This window comes from Hippocampus bargibanti, linkage group LG17, assembly GCF_051943395.1.
Source record: "Hippocampus bargibanti isolate YZ-2025 linkage group LG17, ASM5194339v1, whole genome shotgun sequence".
Lineage (NCBI taxonomy): Eukaryota > Metazoa > Chordata > Actinopteri > Syngnathiformes > Syngnathidae > Hippocampus > Hippocampus bargibanti.
Genome location: NC_142750.1, coordinates 15,444,237 through 15,469,017, shown reverse-complemented (window position 1 = coordinate 15,469,017; position 24,781 = coordinate 15,444,237). Strand labels below are relative to the sequence as shown.

The 24,781-nt window shown below is 41.0% G+C and overlaps 2 protein-coding genes across 5 annotated transcripts in view; both read right to left on the bottom strand.

Moving 5' to 3' along the window:
- The window catches only part of LOC148885967 (oxysterol-binding protein-related protein 7-like), a 46,165-nt gene extending 37,939 nt beyond the window's left edge, over positions 1 to 8,226 (bottom strand). For 3 of the 4 annotated variants that reach the window (XM_089018551.1, XM_089018552.1, XM_089018554.1), the window contains exon 1: positions 8,142 to 8,226. The gene's annotated coding sequence lies outside the window, so the exon portion shown is untranslated. The remainder of the gene's footprint in view (positions 1 to 8,141) is intronic. The other variant, XM_089018553.1, reaches the window with a different exon arrangement.
- A 2,307-nt stretch (positions 8,227 to 10,533) lies between these two features.
- ube2z (ubiquitin-conjugating enzyme E2Z) lies at positions 10,534 to 24,294 on the bottom strand. Its single transcript, XM_089019011.1, has 7 exons — positions 23,319 to 24,294; positions 22,959 to 23,031; positions 18,522 to 18,709; positions 15,429 to 15,540; positions 14,413 to 14,525; positions 14,234 to 14,324; positions 10,534 to 11,629 (listed from the first exon to the last, which is right to left on the bottom strand). The coding sequence occupies exons 1-7, from the start codon at positions 23,741 to 23,743 to the stop codon at positions 11,450 to 11,452; spliced, it is 1,182 nt and encodes a 393-aa protein (XP_088875137.1). The 5' UTR covers positions 23,744 to 24,294; the 3' UTR covers positions 10,534 to 11,449.
- Positions 24,295 to 24,781: the final 487 nt, after the last annotated feature.

Here is a 24,781-nt window from a genome sequence, read left to right as displayed (position 1 = left end):
AGCAGCCTCACCATGGATTGTGCAATCACTATGCTAACTGTGCTGGCTTTCTCTGCAGTGAGACCACATTGCTGCCCCTCTGCATATCGCTATTAAAGTGTTCAAAAGCTTTTAGTATAGGGACTACATTTCTACAGTTTAGCTGGTGTATATAATGTACAGTCACTGTACATTATAAACACTGTACTACAGTGTTTATTTTATTTTATTTTCATCAAAACTGTGTGCATAGGTGAGGCACACAGTTCTCCTGCCTCATGACAGGGGGCGCTGGTGATTAGAGATTCTTCTTGCAACTCATCGGCTGCAGAATAATAGAATTAGTGACAGCAAGCTACAGTAAACAGTTAGCAAGTTAAGTGCAACCATCCAGTCATTTTTTTTGTGTTGTTTGGCCATATTTTCAGAATGGTGGATTACATATCTAAATTTAAAGAATTTTTTTAACTGGACTTTCAATCGAAGCAGGAAGACCAACGCCGGACTGTACAGCTCACAAACGGTGAGGGATGAATGCAAATCTCCTGGACAGCTTCTCAGCTTTTTGGCCAAGAAGGATCTCATTGAAACTATTCCTGAAGCGACAAAGTTGCTCCAGCTCGTGCTCACTGTTCCAGCTTCTACAGCATCAGTCGAGCGGTCATTCTCAGCACAAAAGACTGAAAACATACAGTCGGAACAGGACTGATCAAGGACGACTTTCTTCACTGGCAGTTATCTCCATTGAGACAGAGAGACTTGGACTTCATTTATAAGTAAAGGTAACATGATAACAACATTTTCTTTTTTTCTATGCTACAGTTTGTATACAGTGTATAAAGAATGCTGACATGACATTTTAAACAAAACACGTTCACTGTTGCCAATCAAAATGTGAATAAGCTACTCTGTGGAGTTCACGTTTGTAAATCTGACTGTGATGAGGTCAGTGCCTCACCAGCCATTTATAAGTAACCGCACGTCACTGAGAATCATTGATTTAGACTTTTTTTTTAATTATTCTGTTGTTTCATCTTTATGTTTGAGCGTGACCAAAGTGACAATATTAAAGTACTTTAATTACCCTTGTTATGCTGTTGGCGTTGCTAGCAAAGGGACATAAAATTTAGAGTGGATCAACATCTGGTGCTGTAGCATTTCATTAGACAACCACACCACACAGCCCAGACGCCCAATACCATGTCGGTTGGCAGTTACCAAAACGCATGGATTTGCATTGTTTGTGCTTTACAATTATAAACAGAATATTCTCCCATGTAGAGTTATTCTATTCTGCATAATCACTAGATGAGTTTGTAAACAACGGCAGTATATCAACGGGTTTAGAATCAGAATACCTTTATTCGTACCACAATGAGGAAATTTGCAGTCCACAGCAGCAATTTGAAAGGAGATGGGGGGGGGGGGAAGGGATAGAAAACAAGATATTCTAAGCATAACAAAAAAAAAATGTCAACTGTATACTGTGCAAATGTAAATGTGCAAAACCGTTTCATAAAAAAAACTGTACATAGTGCAAGTATCAAGAAAGGCATATTGATATATTGCATCAACCCATATTTGTATGAGTGTAAGTGTCCAGTTTTATAGTTAGCGTCCTGGAAAATTCCCCAAAATGAACCAAGTGTCACAAAAAAAAATGCAACATCACTATCCTCTAATTCAGGGGTGTCAAAGTCATTTTTTGCCATGGGCCACATTGTAGTTATGGTTTCCTCTCGAGGGCCATTATGAATTTGGGGAACGCATTAGAATGTTTAAATCCCTTCAAATATTACATATAGAGCACATAGCAAATTAATGAATAACTCGTTTTCAAATCTGAAGTCAAGCATAATGACTTTTATTGTGGTTGACATCCAAAAATATGAAATTTTGGCTCAGATTTTAGCAATCATCATGGAATTTAACAAGTTTGATTTGCTTTCGCGGGCCGAAAAAAATGATGTGGCGGGCCGGATTTGGCCCGCGGGCCTTGACTTTGATACCTGTGCTCTAATTGTTCATAGGATCTTAAACTGTGTGAAAACATGAATATTATGAGGACACAGTGTGGTGTTCAAATCCTGTTTGACGACATTTTAGCGCTGTGATTGCATCTACAGCCTACTCACACCTGTATTTTTACGCAATGTGCAAGTGAACATGGAACACAATGGTCACATTGTATATTTGTGTTGTCATGATAGCAAGTTTTCTTTTACTTCTATATGTACTACACTTGGCCTGCAACTGTTGTCATCAAGAAAATAATACACTTATATTTAAAGGACAACCAACACCATTATTTTTTGTTTCCTAACTGACATCAGAAAAACGTTTTATAGCATCTAAAATACCCAAAATACGCAGGATGATATTTTTAGTCAAACGCAAAACACCAATAAAAACCAGTTTGTGACGGGTCGTCAGGATACTCCTTCACAAACCGCCCTGCTCCAGAATCAAATCAATGGCTTCAGAGAGTCAGATTCGGAAAAGATATTGTTACTTATCCAGTTATGAATATCACTCAAATACTTCTGAAGAGGAAAACAAATGTTTGCAATCGATTAAAGAAGTCGTTCCGTATCAACTCGACGCAAAGCGACGAAACTGGTGAAGGACACGACATATGAAGCATATATGAAGCTCAGTGAATTAGCAATATAGCATCAACTTCGGTGATATGTGGAATATAAGGACATGAATAACAAATAAGCTACAGGATGTCAACATCAAATAATGGTTCGTCAGCAAACGAAGCTTCTTGGATCAGAGGCGAAACGTCCGACACCATCAAAGAAGTACAGATGACGGCTGAAGAAACCTTTTCATCAATGGACCATTCCTGTACGACTGAGAGCTTACACAGACGTACACTGTTGAGGTAATTCGCACATTTTAAACATAGTTTTATTTTCCTACACAGTTTTATTTTCTCTGACCTCCGTTTTATTATACATCCGGCCAATGACGTCACATCCTGCCGCTCTATACAAAAGCTCTCCCAAACAGTTATGCCAGTCTCTTGTGCCTCGACAATCAGCATGAACTGCCTGCAGGCAATCTTCACGATGTGCCGTCCCAAAGATTAAATAATATTTTGGTTCTTACTTTTGATTCTTGCTTCATTAATAAATGACCCTAACAACACATTCTGAAAAACAAGGATGGAATACAGACACAGAATTTCTCGGTCTGTACCTTCCAAAATAAAAAAGGGGGATTTCCATATATGGTCTGAAATTAAGTGTCATATTACTGGATCTCAAAAGTGGGTGCTGTACCAAATTTAAGGACAATAACACATTTGAGATAGGACGCTCAAAACATGATTTTATTTGACAGCCCAGCATAAGGCACTAATATAATAAAAAAATGATAACTTGGAGACTGCCATTGGGGTGGGTGCGTGGAATACCCCGAAAATATTTCTCATTTCATCATCCACTGAATCCTGCAAATGACGATTTAGTACAGGTGAGCAGTCTCTTGACAGTTGTCCTTGGGTTGTCAGTTGACAGCTGTCCTATTCGATCTTTGTCGTTTTCGCGCGTGTATGTGTGTGTGTGTGTGTGTGTGTGTGTGAGAGAGAGCGATTGTTGGGGGGTGGATACATCGGGAAATCAACTGACAGTATTAAATTCAAAAGTAAACACCCCAAAATAATTAATGTCACATTTAAAACCACATGGTACTAAACCTGGGGGATAAAGTAGCCTCCTGTAGTCTGGCAACAATGGTACTGACAGTAACAGTAACATATGCATTTGAGAGAATTGACATGGATGCAGTTCATTTAGAAAAATATACTCTCAGAATATTTACAACAGCCCATTAATGGCAGTAGCGACTGGTTTGAGTGAGGCAGTCTTCAGAGTACTCAGTCGTGCCAGTATCTGATTGATACCGATAACTGGCATCGTCCAACAGGGAGAAAGGATATGCATGTAAAACACCAGTGGAGGCTAATAAGATAATGTTTGTTGTGAAATAAGGCTCTTCCTGCAAGACTCGACAATACAAACATTAGGGTCACAAATGCTCTTGTGTTTTTCTTCCCCCATGTGTGCTGGTAAAAATTTCTGCCAGTTAGAGCCTTTTGGCCTTGGCCAAACTTCTCCAGCTCGGTGTGTCCCCTACGATCTGCCAGTGGATCCTAAGCTTTCTGACGGGACGGAGACAACAGGTCAGAGTGGGAAAAAATATAATCAACACGCACCACTCGCACTGGAGCCCCACAGGGATGCGTCCTGTCTTCACTGCTCTTCTCACTCTACACAAACGACCCAACTGTCAAATTCATAAAGTTTGGAGACGACACCACGGTCATCGTCTCATCAAAAACGGCAACGTGTCTGCGTACCGACAACAAGTGGAGCAGTTGGAGTTCTGGTGCTGCCGTCACAACCTAGAGCTGTACACGCTCGAGATGATCGTGGACTTCAGGATACATCTACAGTGAGACATCAACTTACGAACGCCTTATAATACGAACTTTTCATCATACGAACGTCAAATTTATGAAAATTAAGCCTTATAATAAGCACTATTTTCATAATACACACCCACCACGGCCGGTCCATCAAGCACACGACCTTCGGATCTGGCGAAAGTGATCTTCGGCTGTAGCACACGACCGAACAGCGCTCCAGCCGGCGCTACTTTCCATACCCCTTCTCATTGAATGCACACGTCGATCGCCTACTTGGAGTTTTTTGCTGATAATTTTACTATTATGGGACCGGAAAATAAACACCACAGGCTCGTGTTCAGCCTCAGTTCAAATGTGGTGCGTTACTATGAATACATTGAAGAAACTACCAGGCGTACACATCTACCCTGCTCTGTTTGTTTGTCATCCAAGACTTGGGGTGCGTTCAGGTTCAAGAATAGCGCACTTCTTCTTATGACTCTAGGCTGTTTGTAAAGCATTGTCTCACTGAATGAGCGGTGACAAACACTTGCCAAAGTTTTTGTGTTGCTACACTTGAACGCACCCCCCTGTCAAGATGCGATAGAAGTGATTGATTGGCTAAAGGGAAGAGCTAGTGTTTTCACACACACACCGGAACAGCGTGTCAATAGTCACGCTAAATTGTCACGTGCGAGTTGACAGCTCGGGCGTGGCTGCCGCTCGCGACACCTCAATTTAATTTCATTTCAACGAGTCACTGTCACCTCACCAGTGACATGATTACGACGAAAGTGCATCGCTATGTCCTGTGCCCCAAAAGTTTGTTTGTGCTCCAAAAGTTTGCTTTGCACGAGGTGATTGTTAGACGCGAGTGTGCTATTTTATTCGCCGCGCCCGTCTTCTTTTGTCGAGTTTTATTCCGCGTCCGTGGAATCATCGGACTCGCGCCTTTTGTTGTCATAAAATCTCTGCCAGCACCTACGGGACTCGAAGTGAATGCAGATGACATCGAGGAGCTTGTTGCTGACCATAATGAGGTCATCAACACAGAGAATTTGATTTGCCTTCAAGAGGACAAGCAGAAGCGGGTCATTCAACAGTTGATGTGCAGGCTTTTATTGAACAGTTCCATTCAGAAAAGGCTATAAGAATCATCAACATGATGAATGATAATGTTATGCCTCAGTTTTGTAAGACCTTACAAGTCAGAAAGCAACAGGTGTCAATTAAGAGCCATCAATGACCATCACAAATGTAAATAAAGTGACTTCATTATACAGTGCAGTGTATTTCTTTCATTACAATACAATAGCACATTTATTATACATAGGATAAGGTAGGTTGTGTGTAGTTTTAATGCTTATTTAGTTTTAAAGTATATTTTATGGAAACCCGGGAACGGATTATTCCCATTTTAATGGTTTCCTATGGGATTTTTTTTAGATGCACACTTTTCGCCTTGCACACTCTGTCTGGGAACCAATTAAGTTCCTAAGTTGAGGTCTCACTGCATTACCACAGCTGCCCCTCACATTATCCAACTGCCTTGTGTCAACCGTCGAGACCTTCAAGTTCCTGGGACTCACAGTCTCTCAGGACTTGAAGTGGGATGTCAACACCCACTCCATCCTGGGAAAGGCCCAACAGAAGATTAAGAGTACCTTCTGAGGCTAAAGAAGCAAGGCCTGCCACAGGAGGTGCTCTGAAATTTCTACACGGCTGTCATCGAATCAATCCTGTCTTCTTCTGTTCGGGGCCGCCACAAAAATGGACAAAATCCGAGTTAACGGACAGTTAGGACGGCGGGAAAAAAGTAATTGGCACCGCCCTACCCACTCTCAAGGACTTGCACAGTGAATCAAAACCAAAGGCACGGAAAATCCTACTGTACCATCCATACCCTGTCCACCACCTTTTCCAGCTACTCCCCTCAGGCAGGCCCAACCGATCCATGCGCACCAAATCCAGCAGACATTTAAACAGCTTCTTCCCCCAAGCCAATAACACTAAACATCCATCCATCCATTTTCCGTACCGCTTATTCCTCATTAGGGTCGCGGGGGGTGCTGGAGCTTATCTCAGCTGTCTTCGGGCACGAGGCGGGGGACACCCTGAATTGGTTGCCAGCCAATCGCAGAGCACACAAAGACGTACAACACATTCACACCTAGGGACAATTTGGAGTGGTCAATCTGCCTGCCATGCATGTTTTTGGAGTGTGGAGGAAATCAGAGGAAACCTACACAGGTCCGGGGACAACATGCAAACTCCACACAGGGAGGCCGGACCGGGACGCGAACCGGCGACTTCTGCACTGTGTGTGAAAGGTGTGCTAACCACTCGACTACCGGGCCAACACTATAAACAGTAACCCAAATATAAGTGTATAATGCCTCTTCACATTTTTTATGATGATACTAGTGCAGCGTGTTCCACTGGAGAAAAATTCCTTGTGTGTTCTACATATTTGGCAAAAAAGATCATTCGGATTCTGATGCTTTCACATGCGTATTATCGTGCGGTAAGTTCAGGATATTTATTGTTTTATTATTTTAATACAAATAAAATAAGTTTCGAGTTGTTTAGCTGACAGTTAGTTTTTCCACTGGTTTTGACTAATCTTTTAAAGTTTTGGCATAGCAATGTTTCCAATGTTTTTATCTATATTTAAAGGGCAACCGACGTCACTTTTTGATTTTTAACTGACATCAGAAAAACGTTTTATAGCATCTAAAATACCCAAAACACGCAGTATGATATTTTTATTCAAATGCAAAACACCAATAAAAATGACTCAAAGTGCCCAAAATCTGCAAAAAAATGAGCTGCGAATTGGGCATTTTCAGTAAGTCCCGCCCCCAGTTCGTGACGTCACGCCAAGACGTCTTGCATTGCTGGAGAATAAAAACAATGGCCTCAGATTCGGATAATATGCTTTCTTGTTACACATCCAGTTATGAATATGATTCAAATAGTTCTGATAGGAGCTATTAGTTGTCTAGCTATCGAAATATTCAGATAAACACATTTTTAAATATTAAAAAATTAAAGTTCTCAAAGGTACATTTTAAATTTTCTTTTCAGTGCAATTAACAACATGCCACAGATGCTTAGAGAAGTATTGACGCCGTAACTTCAATTAAAAATGCCACATTCTTCATATCTGGTTTCGTGTGCACGTCACCTCAGAAATTCAATGAATGGTCGTCACAGACCGGTTCCCAAATAGCTGTCCGAAACTTCCTCAGTCTTAATGAGAGTAGAACACAAAGAAAAAAAATTCAAGGAACATTTTTTCAGCAATAATTTGATGACAACGTGTCAGAGGGCCAATTTAGGTGAACGGGTGGCCTATTTGAAAGAGTCAGCGTTTAAACACCGTAATTGCAATGAGAGCTGGAAATTGGGAATTTATTTACAAATATACATTCATGGTTACAAAAATGTTGCAATCGTGCAACCGTGATTGTGCCATTAGATTGCTTAGTGAAAAGAATGAATAAAACTGATGGTGAGACTGTCGATGGAAACACCGAAAACTGCTCGTACAAAAGTCTTCAAAATCGCTTGAGTTATTCAGCGCGCGCGCGTAATTCAAACTTTCTACAACTAGTAAATTAGTAAATTGGCACTTCGTGTCACCTGCGAATGAAAACAGAAACGAGGTTGGATTCCTGACCAAAATGATCAACTACATGTATATGTATATGTAAAGTGGCAGAAAACTCAGTTAGGCCTATACCTGAAACGCAGCAGTCGATCGATGCAGTTTTACCTCCAACAAGAACGGAGCTGTTTGAAAACCTGCCGTGAAGGAACAGTTTATGACCACTTGCAAAAGTAGACAGGTGCACCATGGGATTAAAGGAAGGGTGGGGCGTGAGGGTGATTCTGGGACTGAGAAGTCTTCTCAGACGACATATGCAAATACCTATAAATAAACATTATGGCAAATGTATCACTTGGATACATAACGAAACGATCACAGATTTCATAATTTACGTCCATGTAGTTATTAAATTGGTGCATTATTTTAAATTGAACATTTTGTTTTCCAAATTAAGCTTTTATATATATATATATATATATATATATATATATATATATATATATATATATATATATATATATATATATATATATATATATATATATATGATTAGTTTTTTGGGAAAAAAAAACGTATTTTTTATTGGTTGGTTTGTCCACATGTAGCTGCTGTGACTATTTTGATTTAAAGATGCCTTTGTCCATGCAACAAAGAGAAACTGTTTGTCGATTGTTGTATTTCCTGGTCAAAACTGTATTCAAGTCATTGATGGGTTTAAGTCAGTGGTCTCAAACTCCGGTCTTCGAAGGCCATAGTCCAACATGTTTTCCAAGTCTCCCTGTTGCAACACACCTCAGGTGCGTTGCAACAGGGAGACTTGGTTGCAACATGTAGGACAACAGCCCTCGAGGACCGGACTTTGAGACCCCTGGTTAAGTACTGTATTACCAAAATCCTGATTCATCAGTTTAGATGACTGTACACACTGGGTGTCTGTTGCAACACTTCAACATATTACCACCTTCGAGAAAAAATAGAACTCATCATGAACATTCTGTTCACTTAATAATACTACTACTAATAATAATACATGTAATTTATAAGCACTTTCAAAACTCTCAAGGACACTTTACAATCACAGGATATTAACACAACATACCATCATATGGCTTATACTTCTCTAGCCATTTTATTTAGTAAGAATTTAAGTGAATTGAGTTGAACACAATTATGAACGGGATACAGTCCTATAGTCATTTGGATTTGAAAATGGTCTTCAACTAGATTTTAGATAAATAAATGGAGGAACGTAAATTAGTAAATTCGAGACAAAACAATTTGGAGTGTTTTTTGGAATGAGGGAGGAAACCTCACAGGACGCAGAGAAACCCCACGCAAGCCGGGGGAGAAGATACACAGGGAGTCCAATGCAGGGATTGAACCCGCGACCTGAACACTTTGATGTCGGCGTGCTAACCACTCGACTACCGGCCAGGGTGAGGTCCAAGCCCCAAACCAAAATAAGAATGAACTACAATTCTTATTTTGATTTGGGGAGTCAACCTGCTTTCGGGGCGGCCCGGTAGTCGAGTGGTTAGCACACCGGCTTCACAGTGCAGAGGTCGCCGGTTCGCGTCCCGGTCCGGCCTCCCTGTGTGGAGTTTGCATGTTCTCCCCGGACCCGCGTGACCACTCCAAATTGTCCCTCGGTGTGAGTGTGAGAGTGACTGTTGTACGTCTTTGTGTGCCCTGCGATTGGCTGGCAACCAATTCAGGGTGTCCCCCGCCTCGTGCCCGAAGACAGCTGAGATAGGCTCCAGCAACCCCCGAACCCCCGCGACCCTAATGAGGAATAAGCAGTACAGAAAACGAGATGAGAACCTGCTTTCGAATTGGACAGGCTGTCTGTGCAAATAGAAGAACAAGCAATGAAACTGGGTAAGAAAAGCCTGCTCTGCAAAACATAGAGCAAAGCTAAAGTTGTAAGTGGAAAATTACCATTGCACATTTTTTCCATTGGAAAATTCCAATGGAAAGACTAAACCTCAAATACGTAAGTCGTTCAGTAGAAAAAATTGAATGGTGTTGGAATTATACGTTAGACTTCAAGATGGGAAAAGGGATTGGTACAATATTATGGGAGAACGGAAAAGACTGGAACAAAAATGAAAAAAAAAGTGACCCTGAGAAAAAAATTCTAATTGACTATATTTAACTTTCCATTTAAATGAATGCACCAAATATTGGATTGATGTTGATTTGATTCCTCTTAAATGTTTTATAATATTGCACTTATACTTTACTTTTTCAATGTAAAAACACCACTTATAGTAACAATAATGTACTCAATAGTTAAATAAGCTCTTTCCACATTTTAATGTAGTGTTGTGCTGCAGGATTTTTTTCCCAAAGATAGAAATGTGCCCTGGATCGAAAAGCTTGAAAAACACTGACTTAGAAGTCTAAAATATTCACAGGTAAAATGTTTTCCATTAGTTGTTCAATTAGAAAACAATGTTGATCCTTTAGAAAAATGTGTTAGGTGTGGTGGGGGAGGGGGGGGTACTCAAATGGGCAAAACCAAAATGTTTAAACATTTAATCCCACGGATCATTGCGTTATAAATACATTGAGCTTGACTGAAAGACACCAACAAAGGACAAATGGCATTCTCGTGATTTTACCGCCAGCTACAAAATCCCAACATACCTATGGAAGACACAGGACAAGATCTGAGCTGGAACGAAATTTTGAGGGTTACAAATGGGGTGATGACGGGGTGGAGGTCACTTCAAGGACAACACTCACTGCTCAGACATTGCAATGATCCAACTCATGTTTTATCCAGTCATGTTTTGAATACCATTTGAAATATCAATATATGCATGTATTTATTCATCATTCCAGTTAAATATAATTATGCAGCAAACAGGAATTCCATCAATCAAAACATTTGCAGTGTGTTTTGAAGTTTACAGAACTTTGGAGTTTCATGCCAACAATTGGAAACATTTGAGAGCCAAATCAACCCCTACTCACTATAAACCTGTCATGTAATACCCAAATCTAATGATTGCAAAGTATCAAGTAGCCTCCATTTCCGTCAGCAGGGAGGGCATCATCAAATGACAGCCCGCTTTTTTCAATTCATGTTTTTAAGTTATTTTCATTTTTTTTTACAAGTACAGTATAAGAGAATGTTTCATCTCACAACACACTATATATCTGCACAACCTCTTCCAGTCCAAACATGAATTCAAACAACAGCTGGTTAGCTACAAAAGAAGCCTAATTCCACAGCTACGTTGTAAATCTTCCAGTGTTTTGGATTTAGATTCCTGAATAGTGTTGAGTTCTCTTGCTGCAGCATAGTCACGTTCTGGAGAACAACACCATTGATTGTTTTTCTCTCAAGAAACATAGAATATGAAATATTTCATGAAACATATTTGCTTCTTGAAGCAAACAAAAAAGTCCCCTTCTCAATCTGTCGAACGTAGTCATGGCTGGATGCTACCCTGGCTGTCAGGGTCCGTTTCAGAGGAGCTAGTTTCAGAGTCAGAGTCGTTGTCTTTGGGAACACCCATCACACGTTTCTCTCGTATTCGTTGATGGATGGTGCTGAGTCGAGCCTGCAGGCGCTGATAGTCAAAACGACCACGCTTTTCTCCAAATGGGTCCTGTAAAAGAGATTGTAGTGGAAAGTGTTGGGGTAATTCGCTATACGAACACCTTTAAATATCGCTTTCTAATCTTTGTTTACATTTTGGACTTCCTGATACGTCATATCCTGCCTTCCCTTACATGATGTCGCATCTACATTACGTCACATCCTATCGCGTCACGCTCTGTGCGCCATATATAAATGCTCTCCCAGTTCTTCTTCTGTCTCTCTCCACGCTTCCTCCTTAGCCGACAAGATTAAACCAACTTTCTGTTTAACCATCCTCTGCCATCAACGCCCGTAGAAGCAATGAAACCCATTAGAAAGTCCATCTGGATTTTTCAATCGGGAACAAAACTTCTTTAGTTGTATAATCCAACTAATTCAAACTAGTTGTTTTTTAATGACTGGATCAATCTACAAGACACATTTGGTCTTGTGACAGAAGCTTGTCAGGAAAATCTTGCTGTTCTGGTCAAAGCACTTGCAAAACTACGCAACATATACGTACATTATGAAAAGGCTTGAAAGAAGTGAATTTGCATCCCAGTAGATGTGACCAACTTCGCATTTTGCTGTAGCTTGGGGAAAAAAATAAATATAAAATAAAACATGGTTATATCATAATTGTTTGCTCCAGACAAGAGCAATTTGGGCTGTCACAAGCTTAAGGTGATTAATGGACACTTGTTTTTAAAACTGATAGCAAGTATGCAATGTTAACATTCTGTCATACATAAGTTAGCTTGCTCACAAATGTTTGTAAGTTTCTTCAGTATTTGGGCTTAAGTTTTGGGAAACAGGTTTTCACGCACAAACAAGTTGAAAGTGGCAATTAACAAAGGCTAGTATCCTTTGCAAGACTCAATCTTTTTTTGGTCGATATCAGGGGGCTATGTTGTTGAGTTCTCATTGGGGCTGAGCAAGGGAAGGAATTCAAATTGACATTGAAATGTTGATTCAGCTCTGCTTCATTTTGATCGGTAGTCTTTACCTTTTCATCAATATTTTAGTATTCATAAAATGTCTACAGAAACTCAGTACTTAAAAACGACAGTCCACATTTTTACAGGTGGTCTGTGCCCATTGTGATGGTAACCCCCAAAGCCGCTGGTGCATACCAGCAGTAAAACATGCCATCAAGCTGTAGTAGTCATATCAGGCCTTTTTAGGGATCCCTGAAGGAGCTCACAGATGTACCAGGTGGACCGCGGCTTCTGTGGTCAACGAGGCAACCGTTGGGCATCGGGGAGTTCCTTGAAGTGACCGAAGCTTCAAAGAAATTCTGCTCAACCAACCAAGATCTCATGAGGGGGAAACAGTGCATCATTAACAATGTCTACTGTAGACATGGGGGGCTGCTGACCCTGACTAAGGACATTGTGAGTCAGTGGGCAGAATTTTTCAAAGACCTCCTCACCTTCACTAACACACCATCCTTGGAGTAGGCATAATCTGGGGCGGGAGTGGGCAATCTCAGTCCTCAACGGCCACTATTCTGCATGTTTTCCAACTCTCACGGTTGTAACACACCTGATTCCAATGTACAGGTTCAATATCAGGCTTCCACAGAGCTTGCGGATTATCCTATCATTAGAATCTGGTCTGTATGGAAAACCTGCAGGATAGTGGCCCTCCCGGACTGGGATTGCTCACGCCTGATCTGGGGTCTGTAAGGTGATTAAAATACCCCTCAGTGTAAAAGCCACGGGGGGTGGATGAAGTCTGCCCAAAGTTCCTCAAGGCTCTGGATGCTGTGACGCTGTCCTGGTTGAGACACCTCTGCAACATCGCCTCGTCAACAGGGAAGTGCTTCCAGATTGGTAGGCCAGGGTGGTGGCACCTCTTTTTAAAAGGTAGGCGTGGGGTTAGACTACAGTGAGATCGAACTCCTCAGCCTACCTGGTATAGGCTATTGAGGGGTGCTCAAAACGTCAAGAGAACTCAACACTATTCAGGAGTCAACCAGCAAGTCGAATCTGAGATTCAAGAGTATTGTGGATTTCCTCCCAGCCGTGCAACAGTGGGCCAGGATTACAACCATGCCAGGGTCCTCAATACCTTTAACCAGGTCCCCCAGGGAGTTCTGCAGGGGGCGCATAGAGAATATAGAGTTCCAAATCCCCGATACCGGCCGTGCTGGCCCAAACCACTCATGTTACATAGAGTTTGGTTTGCATAGTAATTCAGGTTTTTTTCCAGTGTAGGTTGGATTCCACCAAGATTCTTCTTTATCATAGATTCTGGCCATAACCTAGCATGATTCATTACAAAATCATTTAGGTTTGTTCAGGTATTCAATACTAAACAGAGACAGATTCATGTTCAGTAAAAATAACACCACAGAGGAATTGACACCACTCCAAATATTTAAAGCTGCCTGTGTATATACCAAAAAATATAATACCAAAACAGTTTAATATCATATCAACTCAAACTCGCCCCTCTTTACCCTCATGAATCCTGTAGTCTGATAACAAAATATATCCACGGTCTTAACCTGTGTTCTTGAATGGGTTCATGAGTTTCACTCCAAGACTTGCTTTGTGAACGCAAGCAATTTTTCCCATCAAATTAAAATAAAACTGAATGAACACATTGTAGAAATAGCTGTAGTCACCTTCATGTTTTGTCCCTGAAGATGCAGCCTGTCTTTGCAAACCCCATCATAGAAATCATAGAATTCGAGGAAGGACTTCTCCATTACACTCCTGCAAAGGCACACACAGAGGTCAGAGGAAAAGGTGAGGAAACGATTAGAAAGAGGCATTCAACAGATGGAAAAGTAAATAGTCTTGCCATAACGCTTCAGGGCAGTTAACTTTGCCCTCCAACATGTGACACACAGCTACCCTCATTGTTTCATGACGGATACACTCGTTATAGTTCTTACTGTCCCCGGGATGTCGTTCCTGAAAATCACAGACACGTCAAATTAAAATCAGAAACTTCAGTAAACCAGATCAATAGCAAATTAAAACACCATAAAATAAATGGCTTGCAGAAGACAAATTTGGGGGGAAAAGCACCAGAACATAATCATTTTTGTTACCTGTAAAAATACCAGATACTGCCTTTCAGATATTTTATTGAGTTGTTTCATATACAATAAAGTCTCGTTATATCGATATTCAAGGGAGTCCGAAAAAATATCGATATAACCGGGACTATCGATATATCCGACCCTGTTTGCATGTAATTTTCTCCGCGCGTGCATAGAAATAGTATCGATATAACCGGGACTATCGATATATCCGATATCGATATAACGAGACTTTACTGTATCTTTCAGATATTTTATTGAGCTGATTCACATATCTAAGTAAATACCATCTTTACTGTATCTTTATGTAAATATCAAGACAGCGTTATTTTGAACTCATCTTCGTACTCATCTCTTGGTTTTAAATCTAAGCGTTGTTCAGTATACAAAGTAAAAATACCAGTAATTAGTTACTAGTATTTTTAAGAATAAAACAAATAATTAAATAAGTAAAAAAGACATTGCCTCTCCGATATTTTTGGGACGGCAATGTCCATATCACAAATAGTAATTTAACCAGCAACTATCCATCTGATCAGCTAATATCCATTAACATTGTGCCACAAAAGAACACAGCTTTGGTACGCCATTTATGGTGTTGCAAAAAAACAGAAATAAATGCAGATAGATGGTGTGTTTTACATTTTAAATTGCTTTTGAAGAAAATTTCACCAAGACATCAGTTTTCAAATAGTGATTCAAGAATCTGTGAGGAGGAAGAAAAAAAGCAGCAGCAACAGCATAAAGTTTGTGACAAAAGATGAGGGTGTACCTGTTCAAATCCAGGTTCATTGTGATACGGTTTCTCCGTCATCAATGACTGGATTGAAAGGAGGACAGAGGAGATGCTTTGAGCCGGACTCCATGCTGGTCCTGTCCATGTTCTGTACAATAATGCACAGAGATGTAATAAAGATTGAGAGTGTGTCTTTCTTGGCATTTTAACATTCATTTATTCATTCATCTTCCGGACAACTTTATCCTCACTAGGTTGGCGGGAGTGCTGGAGCCTATCCCAGCTTTCTTTGGGCACCAGGCCGGGGACACCCTGAATTGGTTGCCAGCCAATCGCATGGCACATAGACAAACAACCATCCACTCTCACACTCATACTAACGGCCAATTTTACAGTATTTAATCAGCCTGCCATGTTTGGTTTTGGAATGTGGGAGGAAACCGAAGGACCCGGAAAAAAACCCATGCAGGCCAGGGAGAACATACAAACTCAGCATAGGGAGGCTGGAGGTTGAATTGAACACGATTAACTCTGCATTTTGAGGTCGACCCGCTAATCATTGAACAACTTGACTGCCGGAAATACAAAATGAAGTTTCTAAATGGCAATTTATGTTTAAGGCATGAAAAAACTACCTGTCCCTTTGGGAAAAAGTAATTGCTCAATTGGTTGTGCCTCCCTTTGTATGAAAGAATGAAATCAAGCATTTGCGAGAATTGATTGGATTGGATTTGCCTTTATAAGTCTCGCAGTGGATAAACTTAAATTACACAGCAGGAAAGTGATGAAAGGAATGAAAGTAGAAAAACAAAATACATGAGCTGCTGGAAAGGCAGCCACTCTCGCGGCGCCGTCTTGAAGTCAAAAGAACAAAAAAAAAAATAATAAATACATAATATGACAGCCGAGCAGGCAAATCCCAATGCTGGAGCCTGGGGAGCTACTGTCCTGCTTGTTTTCCAGCTCTCTCGGCTGCAACACACATGATTCAGGTGATCATATCATCAAGCAGCTATGAAGGAGCATTAGAACGATCCTGATTATTTGAATTAGGTGTGTAGCTCCTGGGAAAGCTTGAAAATAGGCAGGGCACGAGCCCTAGTGAACTGAGGTTGGAGACCAGGGGTCTCTGCCTATTTGCCCCACTCCTCATTGCACCTAAAAGCTAGCAACCACTCATTTGACGACAATGAGGTTAAAATCTTAGCGAAAGAACATAGATGGTTTGAAAGGGAGGTAAAAGAAGCGATTCTTATAATAAAACAACAAAATCCTTCATTAAACCGGTCTGGTGGGGTGAGGTTCAATTTGGAGTTCAGATAATAGCCTGCTTAGGCAAAACAAGTTAGGCAACATTCGTAATGCTGATGAGGTGATACCGGTGGGAGTGGGGGAAATGGGCCAGTCGTTAGTCAGGAATGTAGGAACAATCAGTGGGGCCACAGGGAGGGGTCCTCTGCTCCCCCCAACCTGAGAGTAGGGACCTATCATAGCTGTGTCCGGCGCCGCCACGGCTGGACATTAGGGATATATAAATAGGGCCGATACGACCAGTCAGACTTTAGTTCGCTGACGAAGCCTCTTGGATAGGAGGCGAAACGTCCGAAACCTTCACTTTTGTACAGATGACGGCTGAAGAAACCTTCTCATCGATGGACCACTCCTGTACGACTGAGAGCTTACACAGACGAACACGCATCATTGTATTTTTTTTCTTTTTATCAAATGCTGTCAAACTTGTACAGCGATATAACAGGCTGCACATTTCCACAAAGGTACATTTTTTGACTCATCAGTCTTGAGGGTCACCAAGTTTCTGAGCATCTTCATCTTTATTAAGTTCAAGGAGTTGCTTGTTCTGTAGCCACAGGGGGACACAATCCAGTGTCTTCTTGTGCCGATCCCAAGCCCGGTTAAATACAGAGGGTTGTGTCAGGAAGGGCATCAGCTTGGCCAAAACAAACATGTGAATCAAACCTCTGAAGATGGAGGACACTGATTCGCTGTGGCGACCCCTTGAAGGGAAAAGCCGAAAGGAAAAGAAGAAGAGTCTTGAGGGTCATCACGATGTCTTTTGGAAAATTTGAGGAGAGTGTGTTCTGTTTGGACAATAGTGCTTAGTGGTTTTTGCCTGGAAACTCTTTGACGGATGCCATGTTTAGCTAGTCTTTTGACTGGTTTGGCCGGTCTTAGCCAGTAGAGACATCAAATCTTGACCTTGAGCGTCACTACGGAGCTCTGAAGTTCTTAAAATGTTGTTTGATGTTCCTCCTTCATAAATCATCATCACACTCTTGGAATTTTCGCTGAGGGACCAATCTTGGGGATGTTTGCTACTGCTCCCATTTTCCTGTTTTAACCTTTCTCAAGTGTTGGGTTTCAAAATGTTTTTCCAATTTCTTCTTGAATTTCTTTGGTTCATGGCATGACTTGAATTTCTAGACATCTTGTAGCCTACTTCAATTTGATATTTATGTGATTTATTGATTGACCAAAAGTGGCGGTAATTGGGTTTTGGGGTGGCGTGTAAAATTGAACTTAGCTTCAAACTACCGTTAGTCACAGTTAACAACATTTAACAACTTTTTTCACAAAGAGCCAGATAGGTTTGATTTAGAAATTCTCATCTCGAAACTGCATGACATTTATTCCCTTGGGTTGTCATTGTGTGATTTTAACACGGGTTCGATTAAATTAAACTTTTGCATTTGGTAAATATGCAACAAAAAAAGCAGAAATCAAGATGACAATGATCTGAACCCAAGTGGACTTTTGTGCTCATCACGGATAGGCCATACTCAAGAACTGGTTCAAACATAAGGGTGTCTATATATCGCACACAATTTTATGGATAGATGAATAAAAAAACATTTCCATAGATCAAAATGAAAATTAAGAATCCAATCATGACTCATTTACACCTGTGGTAGAGTTTGAGCTCAACGTTGTTTTATTCACAGGACCAGCCAACTATGAAAAAAAGGTCTCATTTATAGTATGAAAAATATTGTAAACATTTCTTATTGTCATCAAGTTATGAGTAGATATTGAATGCAGTTAAGTTATAGTCGATTTTATGATGAAAATTCAATGCATATCAAATATTTATATCAGTAACTTGGAACTCACCCAAGGATGCTGAGGCAGACTTTGCCATTGCGGTAAAAATTGGGATTGAACCGGACAGTGTTTTGACCAGTAGTGATGAGCTTGACCCGTGGCGGGTGGATCGGGTAGTCCGGAGGGCATCGAAACAGGAAGAGGAAGAAACCGCACTCATATGGTGTACCATATGGCCCTGTGATTAGTGCATGGATCTTAGAAAGAAAAGAGAATGCACTTCATACACTGCATTCCAAGTAGGTTTACAATACATATCATCACAGGTAAAAAATACATTAGCATTTTTTATTTTTTTAAAGGGCTTTTGCAATTGTGTGTTATTTTTCCTGTGAGGGAAATGCAAAAAAATGCACACAAACAACAACAAAAAAAACCACACACAAAAGAACACTGATGAGGCAATAAGCAGGTACTTCAAGCTGCTGGTGTCTTTTGGACACCAAAGCTCAACAGTCATGCTAAAGGTTGATTTTTCCTTTCATTAATGTTGACAAAGTCAAAAACGTGTGCAACATTCTTAAAGAGAAGTTCCACAGGGCAAGAAGCTGGATGCCTCCAAACAGCACCTCTGGGAGCTTATAATTGCATTCAAATATACCGTGTTGACCTGGAACGTAGTATTCCAATTCCGAATGTAATGAAAACATTTCATACCTTAAGCCATTCAGATAAAATCCAGATTTAATTTATTTCATTTTCACAGATTCCTTTCACCAATCCAAACTGACAACGTCAATACGTTCAATCGCAATAGCAGGGCTGTGTGCGGTCTGCGGTTTCTGTCTTCACATAAATCGTGGGTTATTCATTTGACCAACAGTCTCTGAAGCAGGAGCGCTTGTTTTAAATTACATGTATACTTGTTTTTAATCAACCTGTTGCTTTCAAAAATGTGAAAACTGTCAAATAAACAATTCCGACTCGATACAGCACATGTTTACTAGCAAGTAAGTCATTTGTAAAACAGATGTTTACACCCATCTGCATTTACAGTCCAGCTCTAAGTTTCTGCCAAGAATAAAGGGACACAGACAACCAAAACAAACTAAATACTTCACTGAAAATAATACGCTCACTTTTAACAATAAAAAGGTGGGTGTAACATGAGTCTGTAAATATCTGAAGAGTGTGCAAAGTGTCTGAATGTAGGTGCACATGCGATCACATGTGAATGAAACAAATAAAACAACAAAAGGAGTGTTACCCGAGAGCAGAGTACACCTACATACAGTAATCAGTGAGCCAGTTGGGTCAAACCAAGAAGACCCGCAACTGCCTGCCTGAGAAACTGCAAAAGCAGGGTAGGGGTGGTGCCCCCTTCAAATTTGGCAAAGGCCAAAAACAAACTCCTCTTCCTGTCTCAAAGGTATTCTTCCAAACAAACTAACCAACCAACTATCCTCTAACTCAGCAGTCCTAACACTAAGAAGCAATGTATGAGTAGGAAGAATATCTACCAGTCAATCAAATTGCTTAATTTAGCCATAGTTGTTAGCCATTGTTGCCAGCCAATCGCAGGTCACACACAGATCAACAACCACCCACGCTCACACTCAATATCACAACACGCTTTGATAAAATGTTCAGTAAAAAAAAAATACAGCAGAATGCTAACCCAGACAACGGCATTGTGTGCCTCAAAACGCCAAACAGGCATTAAAACCAACAAAGACGCTGTTAAACTAATGAAGAAGCAACCAAACCAACATACTCACAAGGAAGGAGACAATTAAGTAACTTTGCTCAAATAAATCACCAGTTGATTCAGTCCAACCTTTCAAGTTCCTTGACTTTGATATCTTAGCCATGTCAAACCTTTGTCATTGCGCTGAAATAATAATACATTACATTTTAAGCGCCTTTCAAAACTCTCAAGGACACTTTACAGTCACAGACAAGCATAAAGTAAAAATCAGGCAAGTAAAATATGAATGGTAATCGAAATAGTCCACTAAAAAGAAAGTTGTCCTAAAATAGTTGGTCAATGGTCATGCATGAACTTCAAGACAGGACTAGTATTGACATAGACTTATATTGAGTGCAGGTTAATATAATTATATATGATGCGCTTTGGGGGAACGAGTCACTTTTGGAAAATCACACTGTTGTAGCCCGTGAAAACGGCCTAAATGGGAGCAAATTTAACCGTGCTCAGGGAGGTGGCTTAAAAATTTACCCTAGGGTAAATGCTAGTTTGCGGAGGAACACAGATATAAAATGAGTCATGTGAACGCAACAGAGTTAAATTCGCTCACTTCGCTACAGGGGCAGACTCACTCCCTACGCATGAGAAGAGTTGATTACATACGGGTAAAATGTGTTGCTTTCATCCTCTGTTGTACATCCGTTATCTTTTGGAGGGGACTGGACTGTCTCTTGAGTTATTTGTGTAGATAGTTCCTTTGTCTGTTCACACCCCACAGCTCTATAAAATTCAGCATAGAATTTATTTAGCAATTTCCTCTCGATTTTCTGTTTGACACATTATGTTTGCATTTCTGGGTGTCATTGAAGTCATCGTTGATTTACGTTTTTGAGGGCGGTCATTTAATGCCCAGAAGACGTTAAATGACCTCGGACAAGGACATACCTTTAGTTCAGAGATGGCCAACCAGTCAAGAGACTAAGGGACATTCTTTTTTACTATTTTACTGAAAAGAGCACACACACACGCACACACGTGAACATAGATGCATAATTGATGCAACGCTGAGGCATGCAACATATCAATGCAGCCTGTTAACCATCGCAGTTCATGCATATCGTTTTAAAATGCTTCTCTTGGCCCAAAGGATTCTCATTCTTTTCCCGTCCCCTTTGGGAATTGAAATTAACAAACCCTTGAGGAGAATAATGATAATGATAAAAGATTAGCGCAACAACTCTCATCACTCGCCACAGCTGCAAACTGCTGAACGCAAACAATTTACAGTGGCGCTGTCACTCGCCTGCATAGGTTAGAGATGACCTGCTTTGTTTTATTTTTGAAACACTTTTTGTGAAAGTGAGTCTGGCAGAACGATTAGGGTGCAGTGTGCATGAACACAAACAACAAATTACGACCAACAAGATACGTTCCGAGTGGTTGTTCGTAAGGTGAATTTGTTTGTAAATCGCTTCAGCGCTATATTTTGTAGGGAATGTATGTTTGAGTCAAACACTGAACGGGGAAGTATAAAACAGAGACAATGTAACATTCATCAAATGAATTCACACCGACTGTAGTACAACGGGGCGGCCCGTTGTACGTAGTCGAGCGGTTCGCACACTGGCTTCACAGTGCAGAGGTTGGCGGTTCGCGTCCCGCTCCAGCCTCCCTGTGTGGAGTTGGAATGTTCTCCCCGGGCAGTGTGGGTTTTCTCCGGGTCCTCCGGTTTCCTCCCACATTCCAAAAACATGCATGGCAGGCAGATTGAACACTCCAAAATGTCACTAGGTGTGAGTGTGAGAGTTACTATTGTTTGTCTTTGTGTGCCCTGCGAATGTCTGGCAACTAATTTAGGGTGTGCCGCCTAGTGCCCAAAAACGGCTGGGATAGGCTCCAGCACCCCCCGCGGCCCAATAAGGAATAAGCGATACAGAAAATAGATGGATGTACGAGATATATCCTTCGGTCTCCAGTAAGCAATTACTGAAGCTGCTGGCACGTAATTACTGAATTACGTGCCAGCAGCCATTACTTTTAATTATGCATTGCGTCCTCCTGCAGCGTCAACTGGGAAGAGGGATTTCCTCCCCGCCCACATACTCTACACAGCCAATCGTAAGCGAGCTTGGAAGCTCAGGGCCTGAACTTGTTGGCAACACTTCAGCATAGCAATCGCTGATTGGTCAGGCTTGTTGTCCATCGCGTAAACCTCCAGCCCGATAAACTTCCAATGTTTCTGTGTGCCTGCGTGTGCGTGAAGCATAGTACGCAGCAAATCGCAAGCAAGCTTGGCCGAAAAAAGGCGTGGAATACAAAATCTAACTTTCAGCATCTATGTCCAAACATTTTTCGACATACCGACAAAAATGTTCGTATGCACTGTTTTTTTGTAACTCGAATGTTCTGAAGTTGGGGAGGTCTGTACGATCATGTGCAAAGAAACAATGGTTTGTTTTTTTCCACTAGACCCTCCCAATCCACTGGGGACCAGTTCACGATCTACTGGTTGATCAAAATCAATGTAATGGGCACCCTTGCCCTAAAGGTACCTAATATTGTACTATTTTGTTTATTTTTCTTCATTGATGGATTTTATAAACTGTAGCAATAATCACAAAGCAATTCAAAATTTAAAACAGATTCTTATCTTACAGTGTATTGTCGGTGTTCAAATACCTGACATTTCGCGTCTACTTACGCCTTCGTCAGTGTCAAATTAGATATCAAGTAAACAGGATGAACTTAATACAACAATCACAAAGCAAATGTGGCTTGCTGAATCGTTGGTCATTTACCTTGGTCATGTCTTGAGGATCTGGGACGACAAAAATCCCTGGTGGAGGTTCTTTGTAGATAGACATAATGTCCCTAAAGATACCAAAAATAATACGTTTCTAATCACTCATTCAACATGCTTTGTTCTGACATCTGAAATGTCTTGTGTGATTTCTAAAGTATTCACATATATTTAAAATTGTAAGGAAACAATCAATTATGATTACCATTGCTGGAACAAGACAGGTTTTCAAAAACATTTGGAAGGTTATACTCTTTGTTCTTTTGTAATTTAAAACTTCGCAACAATGTGACATTTGGAAATTCAATTCAAACAAGCTTCCCATTTAGGTTTCATTGTTGTAAAGTTGAAAAGTTACCTCTTTATCCTTAAAATAGCTGGCTGCGACGTCTTTTCATTGTCCCAGTCCGTACTACGGGTCGGGTCCCAGGAAGCAGCGTAGACCTGTGTTAGGGGACCCGTTCCGGCCACCCCTGCGACACCTTGCCCAACACCCTGAGCGGGTGAAGGGGTGTGCATGTTCGGTGATACGGACACGACCGGTTGAGATAAGACAAATGCGTTCCAAAAGTCCGGATGAGTAACCGGGAGACCGTCGGTTGGAGATCCATCGGGGCTGAGGCCACTCTGGTCGCTCTCAGAAGACGAACCCGAATTGGCGCCGAGGGGTGCTCCCGTCATAGAGTTTGCCAAAGTATGTAAGGGTGAAGATCCACCGCCTTGTCCGGTAACGCCAGGGCCATGTGTATCACCACTTGACGCATCTCCAATGCTGTCCGCCATGCCACGCAAGCTATCAAGCTGGAGCTAAAATGACGGTGTTCAATAATGTATACAAATGTTTCGAAGCATTGACAGCTGAGCGAGAAGTTGAAAGTCTCTTCGCCTGTGTGGTGCTTCGATGGTATCAGAAAATCGACAACCCGTGTCGAGATGACACAAGAAAACGAATTTTTTCTCGAGGCATCGTAGCTAGATTTGTTAGCTTAACTGTGTTTTCTGCAGGCCTAAAAGTAGAAAACCGTTAGCAAACTCACACTGTACACATGTGACAGTCTATGAGAGAGTGTACCAGCAGGTTACGTTGACTTAAAAGAACGCAAGTTCTAAATAAAAAATAATTCTCACCATCGGTAACTTGGTCAGAACCACAAAAAGGCTCAACTTTGACATCAAATTTCAAATCAAGAGTCAGTCGTATGGTATTTGGGAACTTCCGGTATGACTTCAAAATGAAAGGACGCTTAAAAGTATACGTAAATGTCGTAGTATACCTTACGTTGACTTCAAAACATTTGTGCCGTCGTCATAGGGCTGTATGATAAACGTGATACTAGCAATAGTCACAACCACAAAATATAAATCTAGTGCAAGAGCTCATCCGTAGCTTTAACAACACAAGCTGATATAACGGTATTGTTTCACACTAAAGGTGTTTCATATGTTTGACTACTTTATAGCACAAATCTAAACAAGTCACTCGATGAGTCCTTCAATGTTAAGAAAAAAATGCATGATAAATCCCAAAGCCATGTGATGAATAATCTTTGTGTCTTACGTGTAGGTTCTGGTTTTAAAGCAGGTTAAAATGGTGAAATTAAAGAGTTTGATGTGTCTCTTTATTTGTAGAATGGTAGTTGTCAGATCTCCCAGGGAAGTGCATGCAGATATATCCCAGAACTTGATCTTAGCGTGGAGTTGAGCAAGTCGTGCTGTGAAACTCCGTCCGATGCTGTCTGTGTGTCTGTCTGGGTCTGAGTCCGAGATGATGATGATGATGATTCTGTCCCGCGACACGGCTGCGCTTTCATACAATTTTCA